This window comes from Salarias fasciatus, chromosome 14, assembly GCF_902148845.1.
Source record: "Salarias fasciatus chromosome 14, fSalaFa1.1, whole genome shotgun sequence".
NCBI classification, from domain to species: Eukaryota; Metazoa; Chordata; class Actinopteri; order Blenniiformes; family Blenniidae; genus Salarias; species Salarias fasciatus.
Window position 1 is genome coordinate 32,552,292 of NC_043758.1, and position 27,758 is coordinate 32,580,049.

The 27,758-nt window shown below is 44.7% G+C and overlaps 1 protein-coding gene across 1 annotated transcript; it reads right to left on the reverse strand.

Moving 5' to 3' along the window:
- On the reverse strand, positions 1–26,963 carry yap1 (Yes1 associated transcriptional regulator). Its single transcript, XM_030108598.1, has 8 exons — positions 26,172–26,963; positions 24,699–24,934; positions 13,974–14,092; positions 13,207–13,320; positions 7,495–7,664; positions 4,381–4,508; positions 3,342–3,454; positions 1–2,903 (listed from the first exon to the last, which is right to left on the reverse strand). The coding sequence occupies exons 1-8, from the start codon at positions 26,370–26,372 to the stop codon at positions 2,668–2,670; spliced, it is 1,317 nt and encodes a 438-aa protein (XP_029964458.1). The 5' UTR covers positions 26,373–26,963; the 3' UTR covers positions 1–2,667.
- Between the last annotated feature and the right edge of the window lie 795 nt (positions 26,964–27,758).

The window sequence follows — 27,758 nt, forward strand, 5'->3', positions numbered from 1 at the left end:
TGTTACCACAAAGTATATACTTTATTTTGGGCCAATTTAAAAGTATCATATGAAGAAAGATATAATGTAACAGAATTTATTGTTCTAAGACACATGCACATATCTATCAAAAAAAAGAGAGAAAAAGAGAGAGAGAGAGAGAGAGAGAGAGAGAGAGAGAGAGAGAGAGAGAGAGAGAGAGAGAGAGAGAGAGAGAGAGAACAGATCATTACAGAATATAAATTCATTTCATGTGCATTTAGAAAACTCTAAATACAAAGTCCATTAACTGGTGATTAGTTCTACTGCTACAATGAGAGTCAACAGCTAATATGCTCTGACAATTACACACTAAGCATAAAAATCAGGTTTCGCGTGACAAAATGCATCATTGCGTCAAAAATGAAAACTCTAGCCGTGCAATACAAGCACTGTGGTGTACCACTCATTTTTAGTTGCATTGTTCTCACCAACACTGTTCGTCCATCTTTAATCCATCGCCACATGATTTAAAGAATCAAAATCAAAACTAAAAAGAGGTTTCTCACACAGGATAAAAAAAAAAGTTCATGTCCTCTAATCTAATATATATTTATATATATTTATATTTATATATACTGTATATGTATAGTGTTCCATCAAGTTGATGCTACCAATTTAAGCATCGGTTGGCAACAGAACGAGTGTGCCGTCCCGCCGTGGGCGCGCACGGCGGGCCGATCGCTCAACGGTTACTGCAGTAATGCGTAGTCATCGTGTAAACATGGAAATAACGTGATCGTGAGAGAATCGTTAGTGTGTTGGTAGCAGTTTTCTCAATCAGACTGTGTAAACATGTGAGTGCTTACTGAAGAATCAACCCCGCCGCTCTGCTGAAACCTCATCCTTAAAAAAAAAAAAAAAGTCTCAGGGTTAGTCACTCAAAAAGATAAAAGGAATCTCTCAGCTACACCTATTCAGAGACGTACATCTTTTTTTTTTTCTTTTCTTTTCTCATTAGCTTATACAGTTTGTTCATACAGAGGCTGATTTACAAATCAAACCATTTCTGGGCTCTGAAGAAAACAAAAAAATAAATGTTAGTGTCATTACAAAAAAAAAAAAAAAGAGAGAGAGAGAGAAGAAGAAATCTTTGGAATCTGCCGTTCCTGACTGAGATAACTGATTGTTTCTTAATTATTTCAATGACAAACTGAACTGTGTGACTCGTCGCCATCAGTCTAGCCCTGACTTTCTACACTAAAACCTGCTTTGACCTGTCCCGGCTGCAGACCGCCCGCCGCTCGCTCCACACGCTTCACCACAGCACCACGCAGAGGTTCGATTCCCTCCTTCAAACACAGCTTGATCACAGAGCTATAGTTTCTGCAGAGAGATCTGTCTTTTTTTCTTCCTTTTTTTTGGTTAATGTTTGGAAAAAAAAGGATCGTAAAAGCTGCATGTGATCGACAAAAATACAAAAACACTAGGATGTATATAGTAAAGCAGAGAGAATCAGCTAAATGCAGAAGAATACATCCTTAATGTAGTGACGTGTTGTGATAAACCCTGTTCGAAAACTTCTCAATTCATCTAAGGAAGAAGAAGAAGAAGAAGAAAAAAAAACACTAAAGCAAAATGCCATTTTGGATCTAAGCTATCATACATGTGTAATAGTAACCTAAAAATAAAATACTGGAGAGATAAAACAATGAATCTTTAGTTAGGCTTCGATAAGACTGAGATACAAGGAAGCTAGGGTTAAACAAGAGCAAAGAACAGATCCCTACATCCCCCTGTGCTTATAAACAAAAAAATACAGTTTTTTGATTACTGGACATGAGAGGAAAACATGGCTGATGCTTCTTGCTGCACCACAGAAAAGCCGCTATTTGTTTTTGTCGCTCGCGTCTTGAAAAAATTACAACTGAAGGCACTTTGTTCTACCAAAGGTTTTAACTTAGACTTGCTGGCACAGCCAAGCAGCGATGTAGCCGGTCCCCAGGTTCCAACGCCCCGCTCCGCCCCGCCCCGCCCCGCCCAGACCCCCCCTCCAACCCCAACCAAGCTCAAAGCGAGCCTCACGTTACCTTTACTCCAAATCAGTATTGTTCTTTACGCTCCAAATACATCATTTTTGGTTTCTCAGGCTCGTTAATACAGCAACACAACCAAAGATTAAAAACTCGAGGCCAAATATAAAGCTAATTCGGCTACATGCAATAGTCCCACACACACATAAACACACACACACACACACACAGTCAGGTGGGGCTGCTTCATGCTGTACTGTGAGGAAGAGCGGCTCCAGGCGGTCCATGCAGCACCAGCCCGGGAAAAGCAGGAGGCGTGGGGGGGGGGGGGAGGGACTGCACCCCTCGCTCTGGGTAAATATGCCCGAGAATCACTGACAGATTTGTGAAAAATTCGGGGACCCTTGCATAATTGTCTGTTCATGGGCCAGCCTTGAAGACACAGACAAAATAAAAAGAGATAAAACACCAGTGAAGAGAACAAGAATACTGCCTGGAAGAGAAAAAAAAAAAAAAAAAAAAAAAAAAAAAAAGGTTGGCTTTAACGCGCTGAGACAGATGCAGAAGTCCGGAGAGGCTCGCTGAAATGTCTGGTGGAAGCACGGAGGGATCCTTCACAGATCAGATCAGAGCGGGCAGGCAGTCCAGCGCGAGGCAGCGGAGCTCCTCTCTCCTCCTATAACCATGTGAGGAAGCTCTCCTTGTCGATCTTGGTCGCTGCCAGCACCGACTCCATGTCGTTGAGGATGTCGGAGCTCAGCGCCTCCTGCAGGCTGGGCATCAGCTCCTCGCCCTCCACCGCCATGCTCTCGCCCTCCAGGGTGCCCAGGTCCACGTCGGTTCCCGGGATGGCGTCCAGGTAGTCGGGGAAGCGGCTGGGCTGCGTCGCCATGGAGGGAGGGAGGGGATCGCCTGGCAACCGGGAGAAAAGGAGGAAGTGATGAGGAGCGGCGCACCGGACTGGGTTCCTCAATCACCGCAGGATGAATTCTAGAATATGTTATTAGATGAATTATCCTTTCTTATTTTTAAGTTCCAGCTACATGTGTTCAGATGTTTTCTGGCTTTGAAGATTTAAATAATGTGATAAAGATCCGCTGTAAAGCACAGGGTGGACTCATATTGCAGTTCAAATTGCAGTTCTTCTTTTCAAACATCAGGTTTGTCATGTTTCAAACGGACAGATCATCAAAGTTTAACCTCTTAAAGACATCTTGACGCTTTTTTGCAGTGAAGCAAAAGTCAGAGACTACAGAGAGAGAGACTACAGAATGATGAAGAGTAGGGAGCGACCATCATCATCATCATCATCATCATCATCATCCCACTGGATTCCAGTCCCCAGCTCACCTGTGTCCATCTCATCCACACTGTTGAGGAAGTCGTCCGGGGTGCGGGGGACGCTGTAGCTGCTCATGCTCAGACCGCTGTCCGTGCTCTCGTCCCTGGAGTGGTAGGTCCCGCTGGGGGGGGGGGGGGGGGGGGGGGGGCACGAAACACCGAGAGACCAGGGTCACAAACGTGGCACGGCAAGCACAAGTAGGGCAGACGGCCACTCTCAAACCGAACTGTGTGAACTCCAGTAAACTATACCGCAAAAGTTAATAAAGGCTGAAGGGAGAGTGTGGCCTTAATTCCCTTTCCAAGAACACTTGTATCATCGAGACAGACGGCGGCGGCTAATTGACACTGACAGCGGCGAAACCGAGCTGCACTTTTTCGCCCTGTTTTGCCGAAAATAGGAAAAAGAGCAACAATGGCAGGGGCGACAGAGACAAAAGGACAGGGAGAGAGAGGAGACATTTGACAAGCCTATACTAATTAGCAGAAAAATATGTAGGCAGAGTATGGCAGAGGCAGGATGAATGAGGCCATTGTGAGAGCAGGGGAGTGGAGGCAGCAGGGGGAGGAAGGGAGATTAGGTTGGCCTGTCTACTGACTGGACCACATGTTCTCATGGCCTGCTTGCTATTCACTTCTTTCCACACTTTGTCTGCTTACAGAAGAACTAGAGCTTGAACAGTGAGGAATCATTTCCCAGAATCCTACACAAACGGGATTCGGGGGAAAGAGAAGTTCCCGTGCGTTCACGATGTCCCGACGCGTTTAGAGACGTTTCGTGTTTCCGACGTCTCCACTCTGAACCGAGTTTATGTTTTCCACATGAAGCGATTGTTTGTTGCGTGGCCCGTACAGCAGAGGTCATCATTGTGCAGTGAACTCGGCCCAGATCTGCTGGACTGAATGAGTCATTACCATGTGAAGAGGGTTAAGCCTCCTGTTTTTACTACGAAACTCAACTCAAACAAGCAGGTTCCCCACAAACAAACCGGGACGGGGGTCCCCTGACACCGATTGCCCCCCATCGGGCCCCGCCGGCGACACCAACCTGTTGAGGAATGGGTCGGTGCTGTTGGCGGTCATGGTCCGGGCGTCTTGCGCCATTGGGGAGGACACGGGGTTGGTGCCACCATCTTGCTCCATACTAGACGGCAGCTGGTTCCTCAGCGCGAGCTCCTGTCAGTGATAAGAGAAAAAAAAACCCCTGAGAAATGCACGTCGACCCCGCCCTTAATCTCAGTGGCTAATTATACACAAGCTGGGTGAAAACATTTTAGAAGTGTCCCAAATGCCTGCCGCTCTGGTTTCACTGCAGAAAATGTAAAAATGAAGCCAGGCACACATGTTGCTGGCCGTGCTCGGCCCTCACACGCAGTGTCACGTTACACGAGGGGCCGGCCACAGCCCGAGACAATTGTTTTCTACACATGCTCCATCAGATAAGGCAGAGAGGATATGAAGTCATGCTGCGCTTTTTAATTTTTCTTTTGTTTACATCTCCTTCACTCTGACGTCCTCGAACGGGAAAGAGTGGGACGACTTTCCAGAGTCGCCACTCCGAGGTCTCGGTGAACCTTCAACTCAGTCAAGAAGTGAAACAACGTCCGAGCGTGAGACTGTTCAGAAGAAGGCTCAGACCAATCAGTGGCAGAGGATATTGCTACATAGAACTATAAATATGTTTTCATACACGGAACTCAGGAAGAAGGTTGATTGAAAATTTGATTTTTATTGGATCAAATAAGTTGTAGCCTTTTTCAGACAAGCTTAAAGAGATATATTTGTTTTATGTGTGTGTGTATGGACTGGATATAAACATGCATAGAAGTGTGCATACGTGGACGTAGATGTTTATGTTTGTATATGTTTTTTGTAACACATAGATTTATTTATATAGATCGTTTACAATATAAATATGTTAATTTAAATATTTGTATATACAGTACATGTTTAAGGAATTTTCTCTCTGGGAACAAAGTATTTCTATTCTACTCTACGTATGTGTTTGGGTATGTGCATGAACATATATTGACAAATTCTTGTTTGTAAAAATAGACTTCGCTCTTTTTTTGTATGCATGTGTTATTTGTAGATGTTTTGACATGTCTGGAACAAATTAATCATTAAAAAATGGCAAAAGGACAAATCTGCTTGAGGATAAAGTTGCCTGTCAGCGCTTGGATGATTTTGCTGCAGAGGTTTGAATTACTGTTGTTTTCCAATCCAGACCTGGCTGTCATGTCAATACAAGCTCTGTGCTCTGTGTTTGTCTCCACAATAACCAGCCTTCCCATACTGTGAGACAGTTAATCACCGGGTAAATTATTCCGCTATTATAGGAACTGATTGTGACTCAGAGCAACATCAGTAATTATATTAATTTTCTTTTGTCATATGAGGAACCATGTTCCTTATGCATCCTGCTCTTTTTATAGAAACCCTTCTTTTTTATTTGACCTAAATATGTCGATCAAATCGGCATGCCTAATTGTACATTTCAAGAAATCAAACATCAGCGAGACATCTTATTCTCTCTGGTCTTTTAGTATTCCAATCATGCAGCTCACTTTTGTCAAGTGTACAGGATTTTATTTTTATTGAAACTGACAGTCTGATAATTAGGGATCAGATTCTGAGCCGCTAATTGGTGAAATATGTACAGAAAGTACAATAGAGGCTGGTGCAGTTTGCTGTAGGTCAGCGAAAACATGGCACACTGCAACTCTTTGGGTTTTTTTTTTGTTTTGTTTTCTTTTTTAGTTTGTCATGAAAAATCTCTGAAATGTGTTTTTATTTACACTTTTTTGTTGTTATAGTTTCATATAATCATTATATCATGGTAGTAATTATACAATTATCATATATACTAGAATTTGTTGATGACATTTCTGGTAAAATCTCCACAGCCTATCTAATCTTACTCAAGAAAAGAAATAAAGACATCATCAAATATTGCTTTAAGTGTCTGGAAAGTGATAAGGCTTTAATCTTTCTCCAGTTTCAGTCAAAAATATTTGGATAAAGCCCGAGCTGTCCTGTCTGTATCGTATCTGAACCTGCTGCTTTAAACCGAGATAGACGTTAAAGAATCGTTCAGGTGACATTCCCAGGACGCAGCAGCCGCACTCTGACTGAACCACAGGTGCAGTAAAAAGCTCCAGCGGTCCGCTCGCCCTTCTGTCAGCCATGTGGAATACATTTGAGCCCCAAAGTTGGCCTAAAGTTGAACTCCCTGCACAAGCATTTATCCCGCGTGGTTAAACATCTTTCACCCTGCAATCGCACTCTACTTTATTTGCAAATGCACTCCGGCTTTTGTAATTCAAACAAAGGAAAGTTACAGGAGATCTCGGTGAAACTGATAGAGGTGCCGTTCGAATGTGGACAGACTCGTCTCTTTAACACATACGTTAATTCATTCTGCTTGTTGTTTAGAGAAACCGGCTGGAGAATTGTGTGTTTTCATCAGATCATTCACGTAATGTGTGTTGTTTATACCCATGCATGTAAAAACAAGTGAAACCTGGAAATCCTTGGATGGGTAACAAAACCTGATGTCTCCTGCTTTGTGCTGACAGTTTCTCTTAATCCCTCGTCCCATTCTGAAAACCTGTTTTGAATTTCACATGAAGTTTCAGTGCTACAGGTAGCTGAATACGCATCTCATTGATGATGACTGAGCGGGGGTCGCTTCCTACACTGGAACATCCCATGTCAAAGACACGGTAAACAAACTGAGCAGCAGCACTCTCATTTATAATCCCGCAGCCGTGTTTTCTGCTGTTACGACACGGCCTTGAGTAAACCGCTGGACTCTTGCTGCACCGCCCTGCGTGGGTTGCACTGTGACACATCCCCATTAGGAAGTGATAAAATTACCACAGATGACTCACGGGCCTTCATTGCAGGGTGGTGTAACAATAAAGCCTGATCAAAGAAGGCTTCAGATCCACCACCGCATTACCTCTGAATGGTGAGTCACATTTAAAGCCCTATTCAAGGAACATATGCATAACAATATAAATGTTGTGAGGCATAAACTGACTCAGCAAGTCAGCCACTTCAGGTCTTTTCACTCGTCCTCAGGACACTGTGCTCCTCTTCGAGAGGTAAATCCTGTCCAGACAGGCTCTGCATGTGTTTGGATGTCCTGGTTTCTGACCTGTGGCCTCTGTCGCAGCAGCTCCTGTTGCTTCATTCTCAGCCGTTCCTTGTCGATCTGCGGCAGCCTCATCTGGTTGTTGCCTCCCATGACTCCGCTGAGGGTGCTGGGAGGCAGCTGCCCTCCCTGCTTCACCGGGGCGCTTTGGGTGATCCTCTGCTGGTTCAGGGCTGCGAAACAGACACCAGTTGAGTGACATTGTCTTCCGCTACCGCATTCAAGTTATGTTGAGTACAAAAGAAACGTTCACTTATGGAGAAATTCACTTTTTTTTTTTAAAGCTAGCTCAATTGGCACATCTAACATGTCAATCCTTTTAGAATCTGCAAATAAATTCAATCAAGGAAAAATTACCAAAAATATGCATTTTTAATAATAATTAAAAAAGTCTGAATTTGCCAGGATTTTAAATTGATGCAACACTGGCAATATAAAAACTAGATTTTTGATAAGATAATAAATCTGTTTGATGTACTTCAGGCTGCGGAGCTACGTAACGCATCTTATGAAATGAAGAAAACACACCCGATCTGCTGTGCATAAGAGGATAAATACACTTGCGCCTCAGTAACTGCATGCTCGACTACATAACAAGACCGACAACTTGAGCTCCTGCGAGCTGAACCTGTACAAGAGCGGATCCAGTGCAGCAGGTTGTGCAGAACAAGGGAAGTCCCAGCACGAGCTTTCCACCTAGCGTCTGAAACAATCACGATTCCTGTAAGACCTGATCCCCTCCCACTCACTGACTAAGACAGGCTTTGTTAGTTTTGTACATTGCATCAGTCATGACTTATCCTTTCATTGTGCGTTTGGTTTCCTTCTAAACAAATCGCAGATTATCCCTCACGACTGACCGCCTCTCCAGGCCCGGCCTGATGGGTCCTCTGCAGCAACACCGAACAGTCCACCGCCGCCCTGGATCGGAGTTTTCAAGCCGACGCGTTAACCATGTCGGAGCAAATGTGTTTGCATTAAAAACACAACCGCTCCCCGGTGAAATCTTTGTTGTGCTTCACGGAGGAGGGGGTGGGTCTCATAAACATAAGCATGAAGCAGCACAGGAATCTATGCATGCAAAGTAGGTCACACATTTTATCTCTGTAGCGGAGAAAGAGAAGCAAATGCGGCTGTTGAGGAGGGGTGTAACAGTAATGGGGCCAGTGAGGAGAGCTGTTTGCTTATGTGCTTCAACCACAACAAAGCCTCGGTGCGGGGACACTCTTCACGTGGGGCTGTTGTCCTGACCGCCCCGGCACCTTCCCCGTCACCATTCAATCACTGTCTGTTTACACTGTGGCAGGAGCTGAATGAAGCACGGCTGAGGGCTCTCCCTGGGAAGCGCTGGAGGCCCCACCCTGGCCTGCCTCACCTCCCCTCCCACTCCGCCTCCCCCACCCCGGCTCGGTACATGCACGTAAACACACACAGAGGACCGTGGAGCCTCCTCCTCCTCTGTTCTCTCCCACACACACATCAACTGAAGCCATGGGAGAGTGTGTTACTTCTCTCCACTTCTTATCTCTGGCAGATACTGAGGCCTTTTGTGGTCAGATCACGCCGCCATCAGGGCACCATTAACTGTTCTCATGACAGAGTTTCTGCGCGGCGGGCAGTGTCAGCAGCTTTGAAGAAACGTTACATTGAAGGCGTTTGTGCGAGGAATTCACCGACACATAGTGATACACGGAAAACACGGTTTCAGACAAACTGGCCGACACCTGAACGTACTCCTGCTCATGCACGAGTGATGGGGAGACAAACTGGCAACAGTCGTGAGCGACACCCGCGCAAATGCAGCACTTCCAGAAAAACTATGCGACGAAGCTGAAATCAGCTGGAATTTTCCTCCAGGACAGCTGGCTTTCTGGTACGCGTCAAGTCAAGGACTCCCCTGCAGACCAAACAGCAAATAATAACCAACGTTACTGCAGGGAACTATGCACAAACACCCAGGATATCAAAGTGGGGAATTACATGTGTGGGTGAGAGGTGCAAACGACAGGTTCACTTCAGGGCCACGGTGATAGTCTGAAAGGACGCCTCTCCAGGATAAGAGGGCCGAGTGTGTGAATGTGTGTGTGTGTCTGTGTGTGTGAATGTGGTTTTGGGAAGGGGCGGATTAAGTCAGCAGCACATACAGGTGGTGAGTGCGGGTGTAGGGGGAGATAAGAGATGAGTTAATGCCGTCTGCCTTTTGTCTTCTTCACGCACGCCTGCAAAACAACGAGCCAACAACAGCGGGCCTTATCAGGCCATCACACCAGCAACACACCACTAGATCACCTGGGGCAGGTAACGCCAAGGGCGTGCCAGCTGTGGCCGGGACACGGCACCTTTATGGGCTCGCTGCAGTCACTATAAAGGCTAAAAAAAGCCCTTAGAAAGTGTTTGGATAAGCAAAGAGGGATGATGCTCTGAATGTCTTAACAGTTTTATTGTTTTATTCTCATCTGAAGGTCTCAGTGGAAAACAGACTCTTGGAATAAATTTTATGATTCAAGGAACTGTTGTGATGAGCTGCACAAAAACCCAACAGTGTTCAGTTTATCTATTTATAAGGGTTTCTGCAGCAAGTCACTGCAACTTGCATGTATATTTGGTTACTTGCGATTGACTGGTTTCTCTTGTCTCACAGTTAGAAGACTTGGGTGTAGTTTGCACGTTCTCTCTGTGAGTGTTTTCTTTGTGTGTCTGGTTTGTTCCCACGATCCAAAGACATGCACATTAATTGGTGACCTAAATGATGTAATAATGTATCTTTCTTTCTAAGCTCTGTGAAAGACTGGCAGTCTTTCCAGGTTCAGCTCTTTTCTCATTCCAGCTCACTATAATGTTATTTAACTTCAGCTGGTATTGAAAATCACTGGACAGAAGGATTATCCAAAGCGTTTGTTTGCAAAGTAAGATGCTACAAAATGTCATTAGTGCAGAAATGTCAACTTGTGGAAACTTTGGAGAGAGAAAAGCAGCAAATGAAACGTGTGGTTGGACCTGGCTACTGCTGCCTCGTCTCATTATGACGTTTCACCGTTAGTGCCAACCTCTCTGCTGAAGCAGTTTGACAGCCGAAGCAGAGAAAGCCTCACTTTTTGACAACATTTAAAAAACTTTGAGACGAGAGAATCCGTCTTTTGGTGCACTGGAGGATTTTCCCTGCGTGTTTCCTCCTCCTCCAGCAAGGTGCGTACGGAAAACAACAACTACACGCATTAATCAGTCCCCTTTTGAACCCGGCCACTGCGCTCACGGCTTGTTCGCTGCTCACCACCTCTTTGGACCTTAAAAAGAGGATGCATGCTTATCCCATCGGCATTTTCCCCTCTGTTCCTCCCATTTTCCTTTCTTCCCCTTTCGCCTTGCCTCCCCCCGCCCCTCCTCCCCTCTCACATTGGAGTCCTTTGACTGAAAAGGTCTGGAACAGATTAAGAGTTGGACCACAGAATAAAGAGGCCTGGCACGGATTCAAGTCTGTCTGGAGCTGCGGCAGAATGGGGCTGCGCCTGCACTGGGCCTCACACGGGGGAAAGGCAGCCGGCAGCAACCCTCAGTTAAAGGCACTCAGCTGCTTTTCTCCTTAAAGCTCAAATTAGCCTCTATTATCAAAGCGGCCTGCTTATGATTGGAAACCTACATGGCAGCAGTGTATCGAGGCAAGAAGGCACATTTCTCTGCAAAAAAAAAAAGTTAATAAAAAGCTTAAAATTCACTTTAACATTTAAAATATCAAAGAAGCTTTAAGTACAAAATGATGAAAAAGTTATTTGAAATCTAAAAAAAAGTCCAAATATGACTAAAAGATGAACAAATAAGCTGTAAAAGTAAAAAAAAAAAAAGTGAACTATAACATTGAATAATAAGGTAAAAGATTTGAACTCACATGAAAGTGAATGCAGTTATGGCACATAATGAGTTAACAGTGTCTGTCTCTTTCTCTCCCTCTCTGGCTTTCAGGGGCCCAGCAGCCTTGTGTGTTCAAGACTTATAAATCTTCAAAGAGCTTTGCCGATGCGAGCCACCATCTCTTCCCAGCTGCCCCACTCCCCTTACAACTCTGTTTTCAGCCCTCCTGCTCGGCCTTCAGATCCCCACACACAACTGCTCCCAGAAAAAAAAAAAAACAAACCCTAACCTGTGTGTAAGTAAGTGTTTGAGTTTAAAAAAAGGTAAAAAGCTGAAATCAATCAAAGGCTCTGCATGCTGACTCACACATGTTGCCTTTGTGAACCAGGGTGAGCTTCCCTGGGGAACGCTGGCGTAATGAGAGGATGGCACCTGAAGCAGAAGTGAGTCAGCCTGACATGAGCGGGAGCCTTCATCTACGTGTTAAGGTTCCTGGCACACAGGAGGAGGAGGATGAGCTCACTCCCATGGCCGCAGAAAGGGGTCTCAACACATCCTACCTGGCCCGAACACTGATTCACCAAACGCCGGGCGCCACACGGCCGAGGCTCGCCGTCAAACTTTAGCCCGGCCCGGGTGTATTAATGGACAACTCAGCTGTCGTGCTAACACTAAGATGGTTGACAAAAGGTTAGATGTGAGCTCAGGAAGGGGGAGTGGGTTCAGAAAAATCTGGTTTGTTGCGTGGATGTCATGCCCAGTCAGTCCGGAACAATGTGGAGCGGAGAAGCGAACTATGAATCATACTGAATTTCAATCAACTGCGATGATGCATCCTGTATGAATGAGCCCGAGCAGAGGAAAAATCCCCCAAAGTTTTAGAAGCAAATCAATTTAAAAGGAGTAAAACATATATTATAACAATGCTTTTGATGTCTCATGATAAATTGACTGGAATATCAACATTATTTTAACCCTTGATCTGCGACTAAACCTAAAAATATGACGTATCGTGATCAGTAAATATGAAAAAGCGTAACTAGAAATAATCATTAGGGGATTTAAATATGCACTGATAAACCAACTTCACAAAGCTTAATCAACATCTCAAGTCTCCAATACTTACGTTATTTCTCATACCAACTGGTAATTTACGTTTGAATGCCACCAATTTCCTTTACATGTTCATTTTTTTTTGTTTTAAATTGGCAGTAAAAAGCACAAATCTTATCATGCTTGTTAAAAAGTTTTGAAAAGATAAAATATTAAATACACATCATGCATCATAACCAAATAAATAACAGTTGCCCCTTCTTTTATGTTTCTCAAAAAAATCAAGCAGATTGGAACATCGGCTAGAGAAAAGCCAGAACCAATGCAATACATTGGATGTCTTTCCTGCAGCATCTGGGATTCGAACTCTACTCGTCACACTGGAGGTCAGGGCAAGTGGCCATATTCATAAGCTGCACATTTCTTCCTGTTCCTTGCAAATCATAAAGTCATAAAATGAATGATTAAACAGCCAGACTGAACAAGAAGGAAGTGTTTTTCGATCTTTTCTTCCCAGCCAGACCAGCTGATTGAAGCGTTACATAAAAGACAAAGCTACTTTAAAAATGAAAATGTTTTAATGACACACAGGAGATGAGCATTGATGCATTCAAAAGTGTTTAGTAGAATTAGTTTTTCAAGGTACGTTAAGTCAGACTATTGCTCTTCAATAGACTTAGTCTGCTGAAAATGTTGCATGTGTGTTTTTATACAGTGACTTTGACTGTGAAAGACTTGACACAATCAGGCATAATCCACCTTGTACCACCTTGATCAACAACTGCAGTCATAAAAAGCCTTGTGCGGCGAACTCACCGTAGCGAGGCTCGAGCCGCGGGTCCAGCCAGGATGTGGTCTTGTTCTTGTGGTTGATGTAGTAGATTTCTCCCTCTGATGTGATGGCCTGCTCCCAGCCGTCAGGGAGGGGTCCTGAACCAAGACGAGGCACGAGTGATGTTAGAGAAACAGAGAGGCGCTGCTGGTTTATTTCTTTTGTTTGGTTGCAATTGTGCAACGTATCTCACGTGACACGACAAAGGCGAAGCGGCAGAGGGCATAATTATTGTACACTGTGGTTTCTGACACTTGAAGAATTGTCTTCTATGTCAACGTGTTGGACTAAAAAAACAGGCTGCACCGGCCTGTATTCACTCATTATCTATCAAGTCTGAATATATCAATTATCTGCCAGAGAAAACAAACCTTTCCTGCTGTCAACATCAGGAGCTTTTTTTAAAAAAAATCTGTGCAGGTGTAGAACAATGACAGGAGCAGAATAGAAAGAAGGTTCATCTGTAAACTCTGACAATCTGTGAGTCACGCAGCTCCCAAACATGTCAGACAGGACCTGTAGCGTTCTACCACTGTCTTACCTCACCCGGGGCAAATTCCTACCGCACGGACAGAGCTGAGGCAGGCCGAGCGGCGGCAAGTAAGAACGAGACTGTACCCGACTGACACTGAATGGTGCAACTGAACGCCAAGGTGACGTGGAAAACTCACAGATATGTTGAATTATAGCCACAAACATGAAATCTGCTGCGTCCGTGGAGAAGCAGAAGACGGTACATGCGCATACGCACCGCTGGCTGGGTTCATGAGGTTCTGCTGCGGCACTGGCACGGTGCTGGGAGGGGGGGCCTGGTTTATCTGCAGCATGGCTTTACGGGGGTCCTGCCAAGTGGTGGTCTGTTCGATGTGGCTGTGAGGACACAAAAATACACAAAGAAACAAGTTAAAAAATGCACTGTAGACATGCACTGTAAGTAATATGAGTAGTGGGCGTATTGTGAGATGTGACGAAACCAGAGAGAATTGTGGATTCACTATTATTATTTATTACTGAGTTTCTGTAAACGGCCCAGCTGATTGGTTCCCGTTGTCTGTTATGTTAAGGTGAACATAAGAACACCAACACTTGCGTAGATGATGCTTCCATCTTTGCGTCTCACGATTTGGACCCCCAACTACTTTTATTTTAACAAGTTAACTTCTGGGAATTTTTCATGATTATTGGAATCTTCTTCATTTTTAATGTTCTGTCATTTTGGATTTGCATGTATGGAAATATAATTCACTGTTGTCCAATCAGTCATTCATAATATATTGTGCAAGTTGATATCGCAAAAAATGTTTGATGTACTATGCAGCAAAGCATTATGGGATCCATCCAGTTTGCTGATTACAGTATATTCTTGGCGGACATAAAGAATCACATCAACCTGATCACTTTAATCATCGTCCTGCACAATCTGATCATTCAATCAGAGAAAAAGTGACTGCTGATGTTTTGCTACCAGTAATCACGGCCGAGTTCAAACCACGGGCAGTACCAATACAAAACAGACGGTCACATGCAGGCACTGATGAGTCAGGGCCATTTCAACAGGCCCTTTGATGAAAACACACTCCAACCTCTGGATTTCTGTAAGTGGTGACTGTTACAGGAAGCTGGATTTAACCAAAACACAACACCGTCATCCATGGTTTGGGTTATTTTCCACGACAACCCATGAATATAAATGAAGACACGAACCTTGATCTGAAATGAAAGGTTAGTTACGCGTTACTTCAAACCCAAAACAGCAGCTAACGACTGAATATAAATCACATCTGCCTGCGAACTCCTTGAAAGTGTCTCAGAGGCTGTGATTGCTTTCAAAACAACTATTGTAGAGTCAAACAATGTTGCTCAATCTATTTTCTGGCTCATCTTTGCTGGGGCAGAAACGTGGGGAGGTGGGGGTGGCGGTGGGGGTGGGGGGGTGCTTTGTGTAGCATTCTGTGAAGGCATTGATAATTAGTGCTTTGTTGGTACTTGTTGCTTGATTAAGATGGAAAGCTAATACAGGAAGCCCTCCTCTCCCGAGCAGGACCCTCTCTATTGAGGGAGGGTCAGTCCCAGGGCTCAACGCAGGGGGTCCCTTTTTTTTTTCTTTTTTTTTTTTCCCCCTGGAAGCGGCTCGGACACTGCAGAGTGTCAGGGGCTTTAACAATCTGGCGCCACATTTACAAAGCTTTCACCTGCTTGACAAAGGCATAGACTGAGCTACGACCTAAAACCCCACTATTCACTTGTCCTTTTTTTGTTTTTTGAACCATCCCATTTAGGAGACACCCCCCACCCCCCCTCCACCCCACCTCAAACAAATAGGCACCACCTTGTTAAAGCACCACCACAACTCTTACACAGATTGAATAACTTCAACACACATGACAGAAATGAAGAGTTGTTGTAGTCCACTGCCCCGAACCCTGGACGTGTCTGTCCTCGATGCTGAACTGGATCCCGGAGTGCCATTGGGCAGGGTTTTTTTGGAACAGCTGGGTGAAGCCAGAGCTTGTGAGTTTCTCTTGGCCTCTGCGGTAATCCCAGCCTGCCTGTCTGCTCTGGATCCCAGGCCGGAGAGCGAGAGGGCCTGACTCAGCACTCCTCCCCCTGACACAATGCAACCCATTTTCAAGCCCCCCTCTTGTTTATGCTTTATTGATCAAAGGAGCTGCCAAATCCCCCTACCAGCCCCTCCCCACCCCCTCAACCCAAGCCCTCACAGAAACACACACACACACACAAACACCACAAACCAAGCAAAATAGCTGGAGCTGCTCAGAGTGGAGGGGGCTCTTGAGAAAGAGAGGTCACAGGGAGCAGCACAGGAGAAGGGGGGGGGGGGCAACTACAGGAAAAAAAAGTGAAACAGCAAAAAAAAAAAGAATCTACGGAAGCGATTCCTCTGATTTTCATTGGCTGCATGAGTTGCTGTGCTTCTGTTACAGTGTGAGCGCCCGCCCTGCCGCCCCCCCCCCCCACTGCCTCTGTCCCACTCTGGAAACTATGACATTTATTACAGAGAGGAGGGAAGAAGAGGGGAGGAGACTGGGAGAGGAGCACAGGGATAAGGGAAGGGAGGGTGGGTTTATTGTAAATGAGAGGCCTGCACATCCTGGCACACCGACGCCAAACACAGACGGCAGAAAAGGGGCGAAAGAAAATAACCTCAAAGCCTCCGAGACGTACGATTCTCCCAGCTGTTTGCAGATTCGAGTCAACATATTGACCTCTCTGTCAAACACCAGCTTCAGTTACTAACCTTTGCAGCCTGGCTCAGTGAAAACCTTTGTAAACAAAGCCCAACGATTCCAAATAATCACAACTGCAGTAATGAAATCAACTCCATACGAGAGCCTTTAAAATCTTCTACTCAATATCTGCCAACCGAGAGGGCGAGTAAATGAGTTACCAGGCGCCAGTAATTCATCACCAGCTTTTAAAGACTAAAAGATAATCCATTGACTCGACGTGGCCCGGCCCTTATATGGGCAGCTATACTGCGCTTCCTGTGGCCGAAACATAAAACAAAACAATGTCATGGCAACTGTCGGGACGGCTGGAGGCCACCAGTTGCTGTCAGGAATTGCTGATGATCTGCAACCTCCACAGTCACAACTGCTCGGTGTTGTCTTTACATGTCTCTGACACCACCACAAGCTCGGCGAGGCACCCTCCCCCCCCGAAACCGTGGGGCGGCGGACGCGCAGAAAAACAGTTGTGGGCCTTCGACTCACGCACACAGTTCGGATGAAGCTTTGCGATTTGGCTGCTTTGATTTCAAACTCGCACTCTAATTCAAGAATTGAAGTCAGATGTGTTGCATCCTCTCAAAGAAGTGTGATGGTGTGTTTATACGCTCAGATAATGGACGGACAGCAGTAGCAGCAATGTCTTCAGTCAAACTAAAACTATTAACTTCTACAGCAGAGGCCCTGGGAGGTCGAATGGGGCGTGTTCACTCTGCATGACCAGTCCTCAAAATCTATTGAAAAGTACTATAATTGGCATTAATACATTTTAATTTGGCAAAATCTTTCACATTACTGGTCATTATTACATTACTGGTTGTGTCTAGCACCTTAGTGAGCACAACTAACAACTGTCACCTCACAAAATCAGTGTGATAAAAGACCTTTAATGGAAAAATTTAGCTTTTATTTACTGACAAACTAAACATTTTGAAAAATGAAATCATGATTTCCAGACACTGACTGGAAAGACTCTGAGAAAAAGTGATGCAGAGCAACAATAGCTTCTAAAAATCACATAAAAAACATAACTGCAAGTTGTGTTGGAATTACTTGAAAAGTTACTCAAGATTAAAAGCAACTACTTAACTGGAAAAGTACTTCCAGCATTTCTTTTTGTCACCACTCATTCCTGTAAGATGACAAGAGCTTATAAAAGTGCTGATTTCTCTCTAAATGAAACCCATTTGGACAATTTCCTCATCCTATTACAATCCTACTATGACGAAAACCCATACCACTGCTTTATTTTACTACCTATTCATCATCAATTATTTTTAGGAAGTTTTCTTTTTTTCTTTGATAGTTTCACCAATTCCCTTGGGAATCTCTGGCTAAAACCGTGGAGGTAAACCCACGCATTTCCATCACGGTGGACACAGCCATAATCTCAAGCTCAATATTCAGTTGTTAATCACCAAAATGGAAGTAAAACCCATGATTAGCTGCTGCAGTGGAAAACCGTGGGTAAATGTGCAGTTTGTGGAGCCAGAGAGAATCCTGTGGTTTGAGCGTGACCCATTATCAACTCGGTCACCTTCTCATGGAGCCTCACTTGCTAATTTTTACTCGAGCTGTCATCATGGGTTGACTGTGGCTCAGCGAAGCGCAGCGCACGACCTCTTGATCCGTCTCGGCTTTGACTCGAGGGGCCGGTTATCAAGCTGGTGTTTATTGTGCCTGTGTTATTTAAAAGGCATCTTGCTGAGGTGAAAGGAGGGAGCCCTCTCACAGCGAAGCTAAATATGACTTAGCTTCACCGGTCTGGCACACGGCTCTTCTGCTCCGTCCCGATCTTACGGAGACGGCTTCTCGGTGGGTTTCAGCTTTTCTATCCTGAAATCATTGAAGACTTTTCTGTGACTGGCTCTGCCGAGAAAGGCGTGTGAATGCCGCACTTGTTGTTTCGTAAACATCCATCTGATTACTGCGATATGGCCGATTGTGTGTCGACATTCGCGAACGCTGTGGCGCAACATGATAAACTGTGGTTTTAATGCTTCCAGATTGGTTAAAAACACGGTAAACATGTCATTAAAAGTTTGATTTGAGACTCTTTTACTCTCCAGCTGTTGAACAGGGGAGTGAAGCTTCGGGAAGCGCAGCATCGTCGAAACACTCCCACAAGCTGAGTTGTCAAATGTTAAAAATGGGATCCTCAGGCCGCAGGAGCCCCACCCAGGGAGTATGTGCTTGGAGGGTGGTTGAAACTGATGACTAAAGAGCGCACTGAGGGAGGCCAGATGTAATCAGGCCTGTGAGATGAGGATGACCACCTCCGCTTTGGTCGGACCGGGGATGCCTGGCTGCCTCTCTATCAGCAGGACATCATCAAGAGAGATTATTGGGGCAACCTTTCTGACCCCATTGTGGCTTTAAGTTTCCCTTTGAAGGGCAGTTTGGAATAATGAAGCAACTAATTCAGGCAGTACCTGCACCAGCGTGGAGCTTTCCTCTATTGAAAATGTAGACTTGTGGTAAATACACAGACTCAAATGGTCCAAAAAAATAAATAAATAAATAAATTTTAGCATGAAATCAGGTGTTTTGAGGAGGAACTCAGTCCACTTCTCAGTCCTAGTTCTCTGTGGAGATGCCCCCAGTGACAGTGGAGGCATTGATGTCTGAAACAGAGGTGTTACATCAAGACCTTGGTAAACACGAGCCTGACTTTCTCACAGTCAGGTTTGTGTGCTGAGCTGACAGGCCGGGGCTGAACAGGAAGGTTCTTGTCTGTGTGTGGTCAATAAACCAAAAGTTTGTCAAACACAAAGTTGCTCCAAATGAGGGCTTCACACTGGCTTACTGCCCCGTCTTTCCCAGCACCATTTGTGGCTTAGTATGAAATCCAATTTGTACATTTACCAAGTTAATGCAGTGAAAAGGACAACAATACAAGTTGATGATATTTTGAATGCTACATGAGATACTAAGAAACTGAAATCAGCTTCAGTCAGCATGATTGACAAGAAATTCAAATGAATGGTAAACACTCTAGGATGGTTGTATAATTGTGAATGAAAAAAAAAAAAAACTCCCCAGATCATGCACATATCAATGCAATTTTCCCACACAGCTCCATAAATAAATAATCAAATAATAATATATGCAGTTTTTACATAGTAATTTCCCTACGTCATGGAGAATTATGTGGAAATTGGCAATTATCAAGCAGTCTGAGTCTTCCTGTCTTTAAAGAAGAGGCACTATAAACATGCAATTATAGGGGGAAAAGGAACAAATTGAGTCATCTCATGTTGTCTGCTGGAAGAGAAATCTCCACGTAATCTCCGAGGAGATATTTCCAGCGTAAAGTCCAAGTAAACACTTTGATCTTTCCGGCTCAAACAGGGTCTCTGACTTGTATTTAGTGCAACAGATGTTCAGGAAACCCCAGACGGGGGATCTAGTGAAGTCAAACCAAACTACCCATCAGGCAGCTCGCTGTGACTGTGGCGCAGAGTGAGAAGGCAGTGATTTATCCAAACGGTTTAATTCACAAGCAGAGACGGCGAAATACAAGCAGCTTATTTAGTTCCCAAAAGACGCGAGTGTCCGTCAACACCCGGCTCTACCTGCCCCTGAGGGCAAACAATGGCTCCCACCCCCAAAGCTTTCCCTGCTTAAGGCTGACTTCCCACGAACTAAAAAGCTCTTTCAAAGCTGCATTTAATAAGCGCCCGGAAACAGTGATTACCCCTCCTGGTTCTCCGGTGTGTCTAAATTAGAAACCTTCATTAGTTTATGACCCGGCCCCGCAGACCGGCCCTGCCCCCGTCCACAGCGCCCAGCAAGGTGACCCAACCTCCGTGCCCCCGCCGCCATAAATCAAAGACCACGGCAAACTGCTGCAAGAAAGAGGAGGAAAGGTCAATAGACTCTGTTGACATTCTCCCACTCTTTGTTTTTATGTAACAGCCAAAACTAGAAGACTTTCTGGATTATATTCGGCTCCCCGTTTTCTTCCCCATCACTGTATTGTGATAAAAATATAGATCAGGTGACAATGTTTTACAGACAATCGAAACAATATCCTAATGATCTAACTGCTAATCCGTGAGCACAGTTTCACTGGGTTAATAATGTACTTAGCAAATCGTTACTGCTGCTGGGAGTTTACACCCCGGCGCGAGGCTGGCTCAGCGTGAAGCTCTCAGGTGTGGAGAACGCTCCAACTCCACCGCAGCGTTCGCTCTCGCCGCCATCTTTAAAACTTCATGTCAGCCATTTGTCTATTTTAGGAAGGCTCACATGAGTCTCAACAGGCCTGTGGTCTGAATAAAGATCACTGTTTCACGGCCGGGGACAAAGGGAGGGCCAGAGTTTCTCTTGGCCCCTCTTCTAGACGTCTCCACATGGCTGCCATTTAACTCCACTGACACAAAGGAGGCTCCGTCACACACAGCTCAGCTCCATTCACACTAAAACGGGCCCTGACTTTTAAAGGGAGTGGACACGGGCAAGGGACGGTGGTGGTGGTGGTGGTGGTGGGGCTGGCGGTGCGACACAAGAAGCCAGTCGGCTCCAAGTTGTACAATCCCGTATAAACAGCGGAGGAAGCAGGAGAAACAGTATCTTTAAAAAAACTTTCACCCCGAGTTGATTTATCTCTAAGGACAACAGCGGTCACCGGAGTGAAATGTGAGCCCCCCACCCAGTGCTCTGCTCGGGCTGGTGACCGACTCCCCACCCCCACCAGTGCAACCACCACCCACCCACACACACACACACACACACACACGCACACACACACACACACACACACTCCCTCTGCAACACGGTCACACAGCCCCTGTTTATAAATAGGGGAGTGTCTTTTCCAGCAGCTCTGCCTTTATTCCAGATCAAGTATCTGCACTTTGATGTGCAGCGAGCGGAAGATGTCTCCACTGCAACGCCAACGCTGTGTGTTACATGCGCTCCGGTCACACATCCAGCCGACAGAGACGACACGGATCCAACAGTCACTCACTGCATGTTTAACTCACGAGGAGTAACGTGCTGCTGCGTGCATAGATAAACATTAGACATGATTTGAGGTAAATATTGGTGAATCAGAACACTTAATGCCTTAGAGATTTGTTAACAGCGCTCTTTCTCTTTCTCTATGTAGTGGGCGGGTCTTCAGGGCTGCAGTCCCTCGTCTGATTGGCTGAATACGTCGGCATAAACAGCATGGAAACAACAGTCTTCACAGTGCATCAGGTCCCGTTTATGTGACAGCGTTTTCGAGTGAAAACGGAAAACTTCCGTTGTGTTTTGGTGTCCGTTCACACGGCAATGGTGCTCGGAGTCAATGAAAACGCCACTTTCTGAAAGCAGCTATCAAAGTGAAACTTTGACACAGCCGGAGCTCCATGTCTGTGTAGACAGAGGAAACACTGATACTACACCGTATCCGTAGGAAATGGACCTTCTGCACATGAGAGGATGAACAATAACAATAACGTTTTCCTCCAGAGTGTCGTGACTCCCAGTCCATGTTGCTGGGACTTGGTCGTTTCGCAGTTCCACACCAGGTTAATTTGGCCATCCTAAAACGTCCCTAGGTGTCAAAGTGAGTGTTGCGTGGATGCGTTGGCCCTGTGGCAGAGTGGTGAAGTGTCCAGAATGGACCCCGCCCTCGCCCCTTATGAAGCTGGGATTGGCTCCAGCCTCCTGTGACCCTGTAGAGGAGGAGGTGTCTAAGAACATGAAGTGGCCGTGTGTACGGTTGCCATTATAGAACTTTACAATGTGCTAATAATGAAAAATATAAATCCATTTAATTATTTCAAAAGGTGAATCTTTAAGACTACACAAACTACATTGTGTAACTCACAAATTCAGTCTTCAAAACAAAAGCAACAACCTCAAGAGAGTCTTTAAGGCTCCCCGTTCTCCATCCCTGCCGTCTTATTTTCTTCTCTCTCTCTCCTTTTTTTTTTTTTTTAGACGAGTCTCTTCAAAACAGACCAGATGTTCCACAGATGTGCGACCTTAAAACATCTGGTAATGAAAGCTCTCTTTTTTTTATATCCAAGTAAATTTCAGACTATCGGGTTTGCTCAGACTCTGCGTCAGAGATTTACTTTTCCTCAAACTCACAACATTTGGCCATGAGGAGGAGTGAGGGCGACGACTCCGAGATGTCACATCTCCTCTAAACAACACGGGCCGCCGCAGCACTTTGTAAACTTTGGACCGTTTCATGAGGAGGAGATTAAATTAACATAAATTGTTGACAAGGACGTCATTTTTATGAATAATTCAACCGATCCTTTCACAACAACACAGAAAACAGATGCGGGGAGAGACGAATAAATGCATAATGAAGCGACAAGCACCACAGTGACCAACATAAAGGCCTCTGGTAAAGCTACAGTCTTTAATTTCAAAGTCATTAGAAGTTAGATAAGCGGAGTTTTGCAGAGTTTGTCCGTCCTTTGCTGTCTGGAGCGGCCACACTGCGCCATTGTTTCTACTGAAACCTGAGACCAAGAAAGAGAAAACTACATACAGCAGCAGTCCCTTAAAAAGACGCCTCTTGTTTAGGAAGACGACCCAAATTTAATAACCTGCAATTTAACAATTGCGATTGTCTCTGTCGGGGCACACTAGCCGGTATTGTGCCCCGGAGCAGATTTGGAAATTATGGTCAGCATAATGTACACCGAACAGACGCCGCTGTCGAGACGCCGAGCTCCAGACCGCCGCTCTGCTAACTCGGACTTGTCTCGGCTTGCTGGAGGCTAAAAAAAAAAATGTCATTCTTACCAAAAAGTTGTAAAGTAGCTTTTCACCTTGAGCTTGCAGAGCTTTGAAGGCTGCACCCTGAATGTTAAAGCTCCAAATACCCCAGACGAAAACACTCCAGTGTGATTTTGATACTGCGTCTCGATAACCAGCTGGCTGTTATGAAAAGGCCATCACCCTTTATTTACATTCCTTCAGCAACCCAACGTAAAGTAATGGATCTTGTTTAAAGTTACAATCTGATATAGTAAACAGCAGCGATCAGGTTTTTAGTACATTTTCCAAACTCGCCAGAAATCCTCTGCTCACTATCTTAAAATTATGCAATAACCTCACTCCTGTTTTAGATTAAAAACATGCAGATATGAAGCTGATTGGTTCCTTCTGACAGACATGGATACTGCAAGGCCTGGCAGCAGCATCTGGCTACCGTGAATCAAACGTAAAGTGCTCGATTCATGCGATCGGAGGAGGGAAGTTCGTTTTAGTGGTACATAAAGTTTATATTTGAGGGAATAGTTATGTAACATAATCACCATTATGTTAGAAAACATGCGTAGGAATACTAAAAGTCAACAAATGCAGAGTTTAAGTGTAGCATAGCACTGGGGGACTCTCTCTCTGTGAAGCCTGCGTGTTCTTCCTGAGCGTATCTGGTTGTTCAGGTTTCCTCCCACAATACAAAATCATACATCTGAGGATCTGAGGAGACACTTGTGTGTATCTCTAAGTTTGTCCCGTTATGAGCTGGTGTTCTGTCATTTGAGTGAGCCAGACCAGTAAAATAACCTGTAAGTTTAAACTTGAAAGTTTTTCTTTGTTGTGATGCAGAAGATATGTAATGAAAATGTCTACGATTTCACAAAAACCAAACAATTACTAACAAAACTGACTACAATCTGAACCTCTCATGAAGCTGCTGCATTATGCATGTTTAAACACACTCGCCCTGGCAGCATGGCTTTGAGGCTAGTTTGATGGCAACAGGGTAATTGTTTTTCATGGCAGCGTCTCAGTCTTTAGACATTTGTTAAAAAATAATGGTGGTTTGACGGCCCTCTGGAGTCTCTTGCGGGCTAGTTTCGGACCACGGGCCTTACGTTTGACACTGGTTTAGTTAATTTAATGGAAAAAAGTAAATAGTGCTGATCCCCCGCTTGATCAGCCTCCAAGGAGCTTTACACTGTTGCAAGAGAATCAAACCTGAGCGATGACCACACTGCCAGGCCATCCGCTGGCGGGAGAGGCAGATTGAGTATTTTCAGATTGAGTAGAACTCATGGCTCCGCCCTTCACAGACGTTGGGAGATATTCACGTGGCGCACAACGCAAAACCAACTGCCCACTTTCAGAGTCCGTTCCACAAATCAATCTTCAAACCACTTCCAACATCGTCCAATATGTTTTCCAAAAAAACACTCTTTGAAGCCGCACACATTCCAGGTTTATCCCAGGACGGCATAATGCGATGCACCTGCTGCTGGCACACTCACTTGAGGAAGTATCTCTGTCCGGAGGCGGTCTTGGCCATCTCCCACCCGGCGGGCAGCGGCACGTCGTCCGAGATCTCATAGGACGACTGGCGGAGATGCTGAGGCGCGGCCCCCGCCGGGACGATGGCAGACAGGGAGGTGCCGGAGACGGCCCCCAGCTGGAGGGAGGCCGGAGACGAGTGTGCACGGACGTGGTGGGGGGTGAGCACGCCGCCACTCCCTGCGTCGGTGCTGGCCTGAGTTTGAGGGGGAGAGAGGGACGGTGTGAGTCCAACAGGGCTAACGCTGATAATTCAGTCATGCTTGGAAAAAATATTACTTTTCTGATTTTTTTTATGTCATCATACAATTTAAATCATACTTGCTTCATAATTCCAACTTTTAACGATAAGTAACAAGGATGTAACTGTGCTCAGATTGAAGCACAATCGCACCTTCCTACCTTTGAACAACTGGTATGCAGTTTTAATTACGCTTAAATACAATCCATACTGTGTAGTCTAATGTGTGACATTTAAATTCACAAGCACATCCATGTACAAAACTTTGCTCCCTTTGAAATGACAAAATTGGTAATTTTACTCAAACTTAAGTACAATTCACATGATGTAATCTAGTTTTAAAAGCCAATAAGTATGACTACAACTTCTGAACCTGTTGAGTGAACAGTGCAATGGTGTCATTTTTAGATCTGCTGCTGGTTTCCTGAGATTTTAATGCAGGTATTTTATGAAGCTAAACTGAATTGAAAGTAACTCTAAGTTACATGATCACAACAGGTAAACTGATCCATTCATAACTCCACTTCTAATTCCAAATATCTCCCCTTCTGCTGTATGCCGAGTGTAAGTTTAGGAGTTGTTTAGGTTTTGGGGAGAGGATCGAGGGCCTGAATGGGACAGAGGAGGGCGCAGACTCCCTGCAGCCACCGCGCACGCGCACTACTCACCAAAGCCCCCCCTCTTTATAGGTGGTGGAGGTGCTGTGAGGGGACATTACATTAACTTCAACCATCCATGCCTTTCTTTTATGCTCATTATCTCAACAAACACTCTTGATTTCAGGACATCATTGATCCAGTTTAGAAACGTTGCAGCCAAAAGTCACATGAAAACATTCACACATACACGCAAACTGTCTTTATGGCAAATGATTTTAAGTAAACAAAATGTTCCAGTGTTAGTTACTCTAATGAGACAAATGCATTGGCTTCAGGGTTTACTAGGAAAGGGGTTTATAACGCGTGAAGAATCCGACTTGCGAAGGCTTCTGGAAGCTTTTGGAGGCTTTTTGAGATGTCATGACAGATGCGTCATAAAAAGTACTTTTTCCCTGAATTACTTTGATGGATGCAGATCATTCTTGAAGGTTAAAAGTGAGTTAAAAAGTCAGGTTAGAGATGTTGACTGCCAGGCTCGTCCTAGAGGCCGGATGGGCCTTGATTCAGACGTGATTTGCGCAGGGCGGGCTTACTTGTCTGGAGTGGGACTTTGGTTCTGGGGGCTTGAAGAAGGAGTCCGGCAGCTTTCTCATCCTCATGGGCACGGACGGGGGCACGATGGTGCTCTTCGGGTTCATCACGGCGTTAAAAAGCGCCTCCAGGTCCGTTTCAGAGTCGCCCCGTACATGGACGATCTGGTGTCCCGCAGGAGGGTTGTGCTGGCTCGGATCCATCGTCCCGAAGCGAGTCGGCCAACTTTTACGCGTCCGAAAATGTTCAAGTACGCACAAATAGTTTTGTTGTTCTTTTTAAAAAGCGAAATAAGCTCAAGCCAATTCCTTAGAGGTTTTTTTCTCTCTCTTTTCCTCACACAACAGGAAATCGGGAATCTTGTTTGGCTCTCAGTAAAAGTGATCCAGAGTCATTCTAACTGCTTGATTTTCTCCCAAAGTGCGTTAGCTGTCGAAATCTGCAGAGAAACGCTGCGTTTTCCTGCTGTTTCCTGCTGGCATGCTGAATGTAACAAAGCGCATATCTACTCCACACTGGAATCTGTGTTGTCGTCCGGCCCCAACTTTTCCAACTAACACACAAAAAAAGAAAAAAAAAAGAAAAAGAAAAAAAGCGCAGAGGTAGCCGGAAAAAAAAGCGCAACAGGCGCACGAAAAAGACGCACAAGAAAAGTTTAGAGAAGTTATAAAGTTTCTCTTAAGGGAGCTTCATGGCTCACAGAAACAAATCTCTGCCGCTCACTTATGAAAAAAAAAAAAAGTTTAGCTCCAGTCGGGTCTAAACTTTGGGCAGGACATCAAACTTTATGACTCACGGGACGTCTGCTCCACCAGGGGCGGAGCGACGCTCGGCTGGGACGGGAGGCTTTAAAGGTACAGTGAGAGGAACCGAAACTCCCCCCGTGGACCCGGGACCGTGCGCCACAGCAGGGACTGTCAACATTATACCAGGGCAAAGATATTCAGCTCTTTCATCATCTACTATCTGTCTGTCAAATGTTGTAAGTCCTAAAATCAAACTTTTTTTTTTCAAAAAAACCAAAAAACAAAACATTACTCATTAAATTTTTTGTATTTTTTTTTTTTAAGCTGATTGTTTCACTAACCTTTTTTCTCATTTACCCCTAAAAACAGGTAAAACAAGTGCATAAAGCTACAATTAAATTGTTTATTTCAATAGTTCATTCCAAACAGTGAAAAGTCCATATATTCCACAACTGGTATTCATAGAGTGAGAAAAGTTAAGAGTTTTGTGTATATTTTTAGCGTGTAATTCACTGATGTATACTAAATAAATGTAACAAGTAATATAAGTTATCATGTCATCAGATGATCATGGTGCATTTTACCTAAAATGTCACATAATATAATCCAAACAGTTTAGATTTCTATGGAATATTCAAAGCCTCTCTTGCTTGATTCCTTGAAAATTTTTAGCTTCTAAATCATCAAAAACCTAAATCAAAATATCTTATTATTCCAACGAATCAGTTTTTTTTTTGCAGAATTTTGCAGAATTTTTGCTTATTGAAAGTAAAAAAAAGCCGAAAATAATATTTTATAACATATTTACTCAATATTCTTACAACATGGTTTCTTATGTCAGCA

Bases quoted from the DNA above. Each gene is read 5' to 3' on its own strand.
- yap1 (XM_030108598.1), bottom strand. From the start codon at position 26,372: ATGGATCCGAGCCAGCACAACCCTCCTGCGGGACACCAGATCGTCCAT. The intron at 24,935-26,171 runs GTAAGCCCGCCC...CCTCAAACTCAG, and splicing joins CAAAGTCCCACTCCAGACAA to GCCAGCACCGACGCAGGGAG. The intron at 4,509-7,494 runs GTCAGAAACCAG...TATCACTGACAG, and splicing joins TGCTGCGACAGAGGCCACAG to GAGCTCGCGCTGAGGAACCA.